Source organism: Syngnathoides biaculeatus, chromosome 5, assembly GCF_019802595.1.
Source record: "Syngnathoides biaculeatus isolate LvHL_M chromosome 5, ASM1980259v1, whole genome shotgun sequence".
Taxonomy (NCBI): domain Eukaryota; kingdom Metazoa; phylum Chordata; class Actinopteri; order Syngnathiformes; family Syngnathidae; genus Syngnathoides; species Syngnathoides biaculeatus.
Window position 1 is genome coordinate 30,500,677 of NC_084644.1, and position 9,940 is coordinate 30,510,616.

The 9,940-nt window shown below is 43.1% G+C and overlaps 1 protein-coding gene across 2 annotated transcripts in view; it reads right to left on the reverse strand.

Moving 5' to 3' along the window:
• megf8 (multiple EGF-like-domains 8) overlaps positions 1-9,689 on the reverse strand; it is a 48,808-nt gene extending 39,119 nt beyond the window's left edge. The window contains exons 1-7 of one of the 2 annotated variants that reach the window (XM_061818741.1): positions 9,265-9,689; positions 6,458-6,647; positions 4,534-4,697; positions 4,249-4,458; positions 2,359-2,539; positions 2,185-2,273; positions 131-344 (exon numbers count right to left, since the gene is read on the reverse strand). In XM_061818741.1, coding sequence (XP_061674725.1) covers positions 131-344; positions 2,185-2,273; positions 2,359-2,539; positions 4,249-4,458; positions 4,534-4,697; positions 6,458-6,647; positions 9,265-9,294 — 1,078 coding nt within the window. In that variant the 5' untranslated portion in view covers positions 9,295-9,689. Of the gene's footprint in view, positions 1-130; positions 345-2,184; positions 2,274-2,358; positions 2,540-4,248; positions 4,459-4,533; positions 4,698-6,457; positions 6,648-8,359; positions 9,216-9,264 lie in introns of those variants that run through there. The other variant, XM_061818740.1, reaches the window with a different exon arrangement.
• Positions 9,690-9,940: the final 251 nt, after the last annotated feature.

Consider the following 9,940-nt stretch of genomic DNA (forward strand, 5'->3'; position numbering starts at 1 on the left):
TGCAAGCTAAGCACATATAGGATTCCCTCGCTCAACTGAGGGTCAGCTAAGTTGAGGATCACCTAAGTCAATGCTGCTATATCACAGATTTTTTTCGTGGAAGATATCCATTTGTCTGTTAAAAACCCACCTCCAAATACATATAGATAACTGTCCACTATGGCTGCGGCGTGATTGGCCAGACTGGGTGCACCTCTGGTATTTGGAAAGCCAACCTGCTGCCAATCATCCTGCAGGGGGCGGTACATCCAGACGTCGCTCGCCAAAGATCCGTTAGACAGCTCCCCGCCAAAGATTACCATGTTCCCCGCCCACTCCACAGCGGTGTGGGAATGCCGTGCCAACTGTTGGCAGAGGCAGACAGCCAGAGAGAGAGAGAGGAGAGAGAGAGAGAGAGAGAGAGAGAGAGAGAGAGAGAGAGAGAGAGACAGGCAGACAGGGGGGGGAGCTTAAATTAATTACAAGAACACAAACAATTTTTTCCTTTCGCAACCCTGGCATTTTGTGCAGTTTTACAAACTGGGATGATCATTTCAACTACCTAGGGCTCAGCGCTTTCACATTCAAAAGCACAAGTAATCTTATGAAGTCATATAAAAGGAATAACTGTTGAAGCAAAAAAATAAATAAATAATTTTTGGTTCTTAAAATGGTGCTGGACCTAACTTTTTATCCTCCATTTCTTTAACTAATATTTTGTCAGTTTTAAATGCTTGCATCATCGCAAGCATGACACGCAAAACGCAACGTATATATATTTAATTTAATTAAACTCGAGATGAAAATGATGTTGTGAGCAACTGAGGGACTAAAATTATGTGTGATGAAGACTTTCTGAGGCTCTTCAACTCTGACACTGAACACAAACTGAACTGAACTTGAGTGGTTTGAGTGAACAGGAGGAAGGGGAATAAAAACTGACTTTTCTGTTACGTTTGAGCTATTTCACTGCAATTTTTGAGTCACTGTTTGGAAACAAGGTACTGTATGTAAATAAACATTTACAAAGTCATAGTTTACAACATACCAGTACAAATGATATATATCCGCGGTGTATGGTTCGGCGCATTTAGTGTATGGGGAGACCAAAAAAAAAAAAAAAGTGTCCTCTACCTCAGCTCCTTCCAGCCTTGGGCAGTCACTCACATTTGAAAAATGTACAGGTGTGGTCAGTCATGCCCGCAGGTATAAAGTTACAGGTGTGGTCCACCTGTCATGACTGCAGATATAAAGTTGCAGGTGTGTGTTCTGTTTGTAATTATGAGTGCACCCCTTTAAGAGCGGAGGGGGGCCGTGTCATGTAAACTAGGAAATACAAGTATGCTAAGCAGCAGCTTGTTGTTAGAGACCGTGTGCTACCGTGTTTAAAAAAAAGAAAAAAAAGACCTCAGGATCGGTACGCTGAGAGTGTGCGTCATTTTCTCACACCTTGTTATGCCCTTTTCTGTCTTAGTTCTTACATCCTCACAGGGTGAGTGCGTGTGGTTGATGGTGGCACCCTCGGTGCCCTCACTCCACAAAAAACACAATTTGACTATTGTATTGTTACTTGTGTTCAAATCTCTCGGCTGTCTCACAGTTGTTCTCCTGGTGCACACCTTGTCCCCTCTGTCACGCTGTCTATCCCTTAAAACTAAAACAAGTCTACATTATTGCCTCCTCATTCAAAATTGATATTGATTAAACTGATTATAACCATTTCAACGGTTTATTAAGCCGTTCTGTGAACTATTCCCATTCCCCAAATGTAAAATAAAAGCCTCAACTTTTTTGTCCTCAACTGTGCAGACTTGTGAGTGTGATGGCACGCGGGCGCATACGCGCCTGTCAAATCACGGTGACTGCACTCGTGTCTTGTAAAGGTGTTCATGACTTGTTTTAAGTTGTCCGACTGCCCATTAGGCAGAAAAAAATTTTTTTTCATTCTTCAATTCTTTCAAGCAAAATGAAATCTTGTACAATGTACTCAATCCAACCTCTACTTATGTAATTTCACGAGTTGTTTTGAATTATTCTGTGACCTGTTTCAGCAGTAAACAAAGTAGTTGTGCCTGAATACTACTGTATGACTACATCTCTTGTCTATTTGGAAGAAAGCACGTCAGGTATGTTAAGTAAATAATCCAGGAACAGTTTTGAAATTGGGGGAAAATAATTAAATATGTCTCCTTTATTAGTACTTACAGGTGAGTGACCGTAAGACCTGCTCTCCCACTGGTTAGATGTAAAATTGTATTTATTCAAGTCACCAAGTGCTCTGTTCAGGTCAAATCCTGCAGGATTTGAAAGACAATTAACAAATGAGTCACACTGTTTCCTTCTAAAAGAAATATAATTTTAAAACCCAATTTTACTCACCTCCAAACAAGTACAACGCTCCAGTGGAGGACAGGTACACACCAGCGGAACCCGTCCTGGGCGACATGTAGGGGTCTCCCTCACTAACATGCCACCATCGTCCCGCCCCGCTGTCATCATGGAGACCAAGTTGGCAACTGTGACCCAGGAATCCAGCATTGCAAAGGCAGCGCTCTCCTTTCTGAGCCAAAAATATGAAAAACAATCAAGACCAACTTGTGACTCTTCGATTTGTTTTCGGCTGGACAGTAAGGGCTTAAAAAAATGATTTTTTTTTCCCATAAAAGAAAGTGACAAACATTATAAAGAGCAACTTTTGTTTTTTATTATTTTCCCCATTTGGGATTTGTTTTTGTTATTTCTACTGATACCAAATAACCTTTGAAAGATATTTTTCCCTCAGCAATGGCAGAGAATTTTTCTTTTGACATCCATCCATCTTCAACCATTTTTTTCGGGTCGGGTTGCGGGAGCAGTAGCTTTAGCAGGGATACCCAGACTTCCCTTTCCCCAGCCGGGGATTGCATCGCCAAGCTCCCCGCCTTTGGCTACCGCCCAGCTCACATTGCACCTGACCCCTATGGCCACTCTCACAAGTGTTGAGCCCATGGGAAGGGGGACCCACGTTACCCTTTCGGTCTGTGCCCAGCCGAGCCCCATAGATCATTTTTTAACAGATAATGTGAAGTAAGTGCTTACTCTTGGAAGAAATGTCTCTTTGACAAAACATGAATGTAAACACAATCTTTAATAAATTGGAATAGAACGTTCAACAATTTTACATTAAGTGAGCCGTCACACTGCATGCCTTGTAAGGTCCATATGGCTAACACAGACTTATACTGCAGCACCTCTAATATTGAAAATACTGCAAATACTATCTTTTAGTTTAAGAGTATACATGCATGTGCCTCCAAAAGGCCAGGCCTGGTTGAGGTCGCACGTCATCATCAAGTCTGCATGAGTGTCTGGGTGTGGAATGTGACTGACACCAATTTCTGTGTCAGAGTGTTTCAGTGTTTTACTGTTCTCCCAACATTGCATAAACAACTGAAAAGTGCATCGGCAACTGTGGCTCTCCTTCCCCAAATGCAATGACATTATAGTAAGTATTTAAGCTATGGCGTTCACAAATTCACCCATTGATGGATTCTGAAGCGTGTTCACTCAATATAATCAGGACAACAGAATTGCAGTATTACAACCCCAAGTCCAATGAAGTTGGGACATTGTGTTAAACAAATAAAAATATAATACAGTGACTTGCAAATCACGTTCAACCTATGTTTAATTGAATACGCTGAAGTCATTTGGGTGTCTGAAACAAAATACGTCCATGCAAACATTGAGACTGCTAACAAGATAAACGGTTGGTTGTAGTTTTCCACTGATGATTATATGCGTTTATTTTACTCTTCAAAGCAACTCATGACAGAAAAAAAGCTTAAAGTAAAACCTCACTTAGCAACTTTACGTCACAGGGAATTGGGACACATTTCACATAAATGTCTCTCAGTATCACAAAAACTAACCTTATGGCTCATTGGTGCGTAAGGAAAGGAATCATATTATAGCATTTGGTGCCATCCATAAAACAAATGAACTTAATTAAATAACAAATTTTACGAGTGCAGTGTCTGCTGCAGGCTGCTAAGAAAGTGGATGGTCGTAATTTGGACAGCCTTTACTAAAACCATGCAGACCTTTTTGACCCAGTGCGCGAAAAGAATTGGACGAGAGAATCGTTTGGAACTGCAATCGAAATAAGGAATCAAGAATGGATTTGCTGAAATTCACATGACATCCAACCATCATCCTGAGCAGTAAACTTGAATCAATTGGTAAAATCGCTTAATTGGCGACCCACCCTGTGGTACTTCCAATCCTCACCTTGTCACATTGGCCATGCACTGCACAGGCTTGAGGGCACAGCAGGTTCGTACAGGACGCCCCACCCCAGCCCTGGTGGCAGTGGCACTTGTGCGTTGACGAGTCACAGCGCCCGTGGCCGCCGCATGCGCCGGGACACACGGAGAAGGTGTAGGTAGCGTTGAAGCCCAGCAGGTTGTAGTTGGCATCACTGAAGAGATGAAGCAGCATCTAGAAAAACAGGAAGACAGAATGTCAGATTCTGAATTCAATATGTATTGGGACGATTGGTAAAAAGACAAGGACCTTCCCAGACTTAGCCTCGATCGGCTGCGGCAAGGTGTTTCCGCTCAAACTAGCCAGCAAGGGGCTTTGGTAAGAATCCCCGTCGTACACAAAGAGGTAGTCATAAGTGCACTCCGTGTCCATGAAGGTGAAGTTCAGCACAATGCGACTGCTCCTGCTCGGAGCTAGGAGGACAGAAAGATGAGGGTATGAATCTCGGACAAAGTAATCTGGAACCTCTTAAGTGAACCATTGGGTCCTTTGGGGTTTGAATCTTGGCCATGTCTTTTCTGTGTGGAATTTGTATTTGTACCCGTGGTAGTGTGAGTTTTTCTCCAGGTACTCCCATTTCCTGCCACCTTCTAAAACCACACACATTATATTCTTTGATGAACCTAAATTGTCCCAAGGGGTGAGTGCGAATGTTTTTTTGTCTACACCAGTGGTTGGCAACTTTTAACTTTCAAAGAGCCATTTCGACCCGGTTTCCATGGAAAAGACAACACTGGGAGCCGCAAACACTTTTTGACATCTGAAATGAAGATGTTTGCCTTTATAGAGCCATCCATTTTCTGAGCTGCTTATCCTCACAAGGGTCGCGGGAGGGTTAGGAACCTATCTCAGCTGTCATCGGACAGTAGGCAGGTTACACTCTGAACTGGTTGACAGCCAATTGCAGGCCACATGGAGACAGACAACAGTCGCACTCACAATTACACCTAGATGCAATTTTGAGTCTCCAATTAATGCATGTCTTTGGGATGTGTGGTAGGAAACCGGAGCACCTGGAGAAAACCGAAGCAGGCACGCGAAGAACATGCGGACTCCAGACAGGCGGGGCCCTGATTTGAACCCGGGTGCTCAAACTTAGCAGCCAACGCTATACAGCTACGCCACCGTGCCAACAAAGTATGAAACAAAAGTTCAGAATTCATGGTTTTAGTTCACGGCATTTACAATTTACACGAGTTAAACAACTCAGGACAGACCACTTTTTGTTTGAAGCCACCCACTTTTCAAGTCATCAAACGTATTGGAATATGTGACTGACAGGTGTTTGCAGTCGTTCATGTCTTGCCTTTTCGATTGATTGCTTAAACATTAGAAAGTGCTTGTTTTGGGATTTGGGTTTCACCTACGAAAACCGCCTTTACTATTAAGACACATGAAGAACAGAAAGCTGTACATGGGAAAAAATGCAAACCATTTTGAAGCTTAGAGAAAAGGGAAAATGGATCAGACCTATTGCTCAAACAAACACTGGCACAGTCAATACAACAATTTGCAACAACTTAATTTATTGTCAGTTCCAATTCTTTTGCTCACTTGAAAAGTGGTGGGCTTCAAACAAAAGACGCTTTGTCCTGAGCTGCTTAGAACATCTTGATGTAAATATGATGAAATGATAGTATGAACTTTTGTCTCATGTTCATCTTTTGCTCTGAAGCAGAAATATCCTCAGAATGCAACAAAAACAAAGGAATTCACTGTGCCGTTCTAAAACTTTTGAGAGATACTTGGACCAACTCGCTGCAACAGAAAAACTGCAAAACTGGCCCTAGTGTTCTTAGAGGGGAAAATTTGATTTGTCATGTATGCATTTTATTTCACGACATGGCAGAATTGTCAGAGAAGAAACAGAATAGCGATGTAGTCGGTGGGAGATAGGTCCAATAAAAACTAGCGTACGGATATTTCAGAGGCTCTTGGAACTAGTTGACCCATTATTTGACTGCACTTTCATTTCAGCAAAAGAGACTCTCCACCATTTTTAAGCCACACGTACATACGAAATTAAAAAGATTATAAACCAAGTTAATTGCATTTTTTTTTCATTTTACTCAAGCAGAGTTTAAAGCTCTTAAAAATTTTGCACAAAGCAAAAAGTAGGTTAGAACATATAAACTGAGGTATCGGTATTTAAATAAAAAGATGTAAGAAAAACCTTGAATGAGCCATTCACAGTTGCCATTGACCGAGTAGTTCCCTGGTCCGTCCGTCACGTAGCCCGGCGGGCCCCTCAACACCTGCCGGTGACCCTTGCAGTCACCCGCCTGGCACATGGGCCACCCGGCCAATTGCGCCAGTATGAGGAAGAAGCAGACGGGCAGGGGGTTGGCCATCACCGGAACTGCCTGTGTGTTTGGAGTCAGGAAATGAAATAAATATCAATCCTAGATCTGATTGGAATGCCTATACAGTACTGTACATTACGGTGCACTTTTCCAAGTGATCCTTATAATAGCGAAAACCGAAAATTCTGACCTCGGTAAAAGTTCTAGGGCTGGGATTTTTAAGCAAGAAGTTCGAAAAATATGAAAGTGAGCACGTGTGGATGCATGTAGACAGACCACTCAGATTTTCATTTTCTGAAACGGGAAAAAAAAATTCAACACAAACAGTCTAGTTGTCTTGTTTCAACCAAGACCTAGGTTAATGTGTATATACACACCACATGAAGAACAAATTAGGCTGCAACTGCAAAATATTTTAATAACCAATTAATCTATTGATTATTTCCTGGATTCATCCATAAATCGGATTTAAATAAATCTTTATTTCCATCCCTTTATGGCAGGGATCTCAAACTGGTGGCCCGTTGGCCATTGACAGCCCGTGAAATGACATTTTGTGGCCCCCACCTTTATATGAAAGTTTGTTCATGCACCCCTCAAGTTTTATATCAATGGCACTTTTTACAGAGTTCTACCAATCACGGCGGGGTATATGGCTCTCGGGGGTGTGACATGGACCGGGCATGATGCAAACAGAGAAACATTTTTCAATGAGTGAAAGTTACAGCAGCGTTGCAATGGAGAGTTTTATTAGTAGTTTTGCAAATAAACTTCACGCCACCATTCTCGTTTATCTTATTTTGCATTAAAATATTAAAAAAAGACATTTGAGAAGGTTTTTTTTTCATTTCTAATTGAAAATTGTGTGCGCGTGCATGTGGGTCGAGTCTGCAGCCCAGTCTCAGCCACACTCTACATCCAGAAACCCCAAAGTAAGTTGAGCTTGAGACCTCTACTTTACATAAAAACAGGATGTTATTTCAAATTGACAGTGTAGAAAAGCTAACAAAAATATGCATTGATTTTGATCGTTACTGGTTTGGTCAGTAATGCATAAATGGGAGTACAAATGGTGGTACAAAGTACTTTGACTGTACATTTTTCCATATGCATTGCACATCCATCCATTTTCTTAGCCGCTTATCCTCAAAAGGGTCGCGGGGAGTGCTGGAGCCTATCCCAGCTGTCAACGGGAAGGAGGCGGGGTACACCCTGAACTGGTTGTCAGCCAATCACAGGGCACATCGACAGAGAATTAAAATTATGATACTCAAGAGCCCACACAAAAATATTTTCCAACGTTAAAGCAGATGTTTACCTGTCTAAGTTTGATTAAAAACACATACACTCATGGAAGTCTCTAGAAATCTGAGAATATTTACTAATGTGAAACATAAATCACAATATTTAGACAATTTTTAAATGAATGTCTTGAAACGATTACTTGATAGTCAAAAGTTGTATTTTAACAATTAACAATTGATTCCATTATTCCACCTTTCCTTTTTGTACTGATATTGTTACCATGAATTAAAAATGACTTGAGAAACTGTGCTATTAAACTAATATGTGCCTTGGCGTAGTAAAAGATGAAGCCTACAGAACATCATCATCTGCAAAAAGTGGATGGTTTCGGCAACAAAGGACAGCCTTGGCGGAGTCCAACTCTCACCAGAAACGAGTTTGACTAATTGCCGGCAATACGGACCAAACGCTGGCACCGGTCATACTGTGCCCGAACAACCCGCATAAAGGGGTTCAGTACTACTTACTCCCGAAGGACACCCCCCACAGGACTCTCCGAGGGACATGGTCGAACACATTCTCCAAATCCACAAGACATGTAGACTGGTTGGCAGAACTCCCATACACCCTCGAGGACCCTGACAAGGGTGTAGAGCTGATCCACTGTTCCATGGCCAGGACGAAAACCACATTGCTCCTCCTGAATCTTTGATGCAACTTCCCGACGGACCCTCCTCTCCAGCACCCATGAATAGCCCTGACCAGGGAGTATTCTCCCCACCAACTCACACTGTCTCGAGTCGAGGTCAGCAGCACCCCATCCTCACTAGTATACACAGTGTTGACGCTGCACTTCTTCCCCCTCCTGAGACGCTGAACGGTGGACCAGAGTTTCTATGAAGCCATCCTGGAGACGTTCTCCATGGCCTCACTGAACTTCTCCCACGCCCGGGTTTTTGCCCTCAGCGAGCACAAAGCTGCATTCCTCTTGGTACCCATCAGATGCCTCAAAAAGGCCCTGTAGGACACCTCATCTTGACGGCATCCCTAAATTGGTGTCCACCAACGTATTGTGGGATTGCCGTCACGACAGGACAGCTCCGGTCGGCCGCCTCAGCAATGGAGGCGCGGAACATAGTCCAGTGGGACTCAATGTCCTCCACCTCCCCCTGGCAGAATTCCCTGGTCAGAAGGTTATTCAACTCCCACCTCCGACAGAACCGACAGTTCACTTGTGTTCTGTGTTTGTTAACCATGGATGGAAAATATTGTTATAAACACGTAGTGCCTGAGAGAATACTAGGAGCAGCGCTGCAAAGCGCCGCAAAATAGCTAAACTAAATCAGCACCGTTAACCGGCTATGGCCCGTTAGCTCGCTAGTTAGCTACATAGCATTTTTGTAGTTACATTTATCCAACATACAGTACGTACCAGTTCCCGTCTCTTCGGCCCTCTAGCCATTTACATATTTTACCTTCCTCTCTCTTCGCCCCCAAAACTAAATTAGTCGCTCGCTGGCTCGTCGCTGTTACGAATTGAGAGGAAGTCGCCCGGCTGGCTAACTGCTAACAACAACAATCTTGAGTCAGCGCAGCCTCAGTTCCAATCCAGATGCGCAATCAGTCCGGATCAGTCCTCATTGATCCAGGGCGAGGTAAGACGTTCTCCGGCGGACTCGTTTTGGAAATGACAAGGCCAATAAGGAAAGAAGTTAGGAGTTTTATTGACGCCACCGCACCAGTCAAAAGGTACAAGACAAGATGCCCGTTGTTGTTTTGGTGGTCGCCAACATAAAAGATGGCCAGGCAGCCACGCTTGGATCGACGGCGTCACCCAGTGGAGATGCAGCACACCGCACATCTGGATCCCACTCCTAAAAGGGGCTGAGGAGGATAAACAAAATGAATAATAAATTAGGCATTCGTAAACACACTAATTCACCGATTGTTTCTTTTCAACCAATCTTCTGTCACGTGTTGGCTTTTTTTGTGCTGAAGTCAACGCAATAAAAGTATTGTGTGCAAAAGGGATATGTGGAAGGTGCATCCACCTTGGGGGCATCCTAACATGGATTTTGGTTGTATGAACTTCACTCACACCCCCAGCC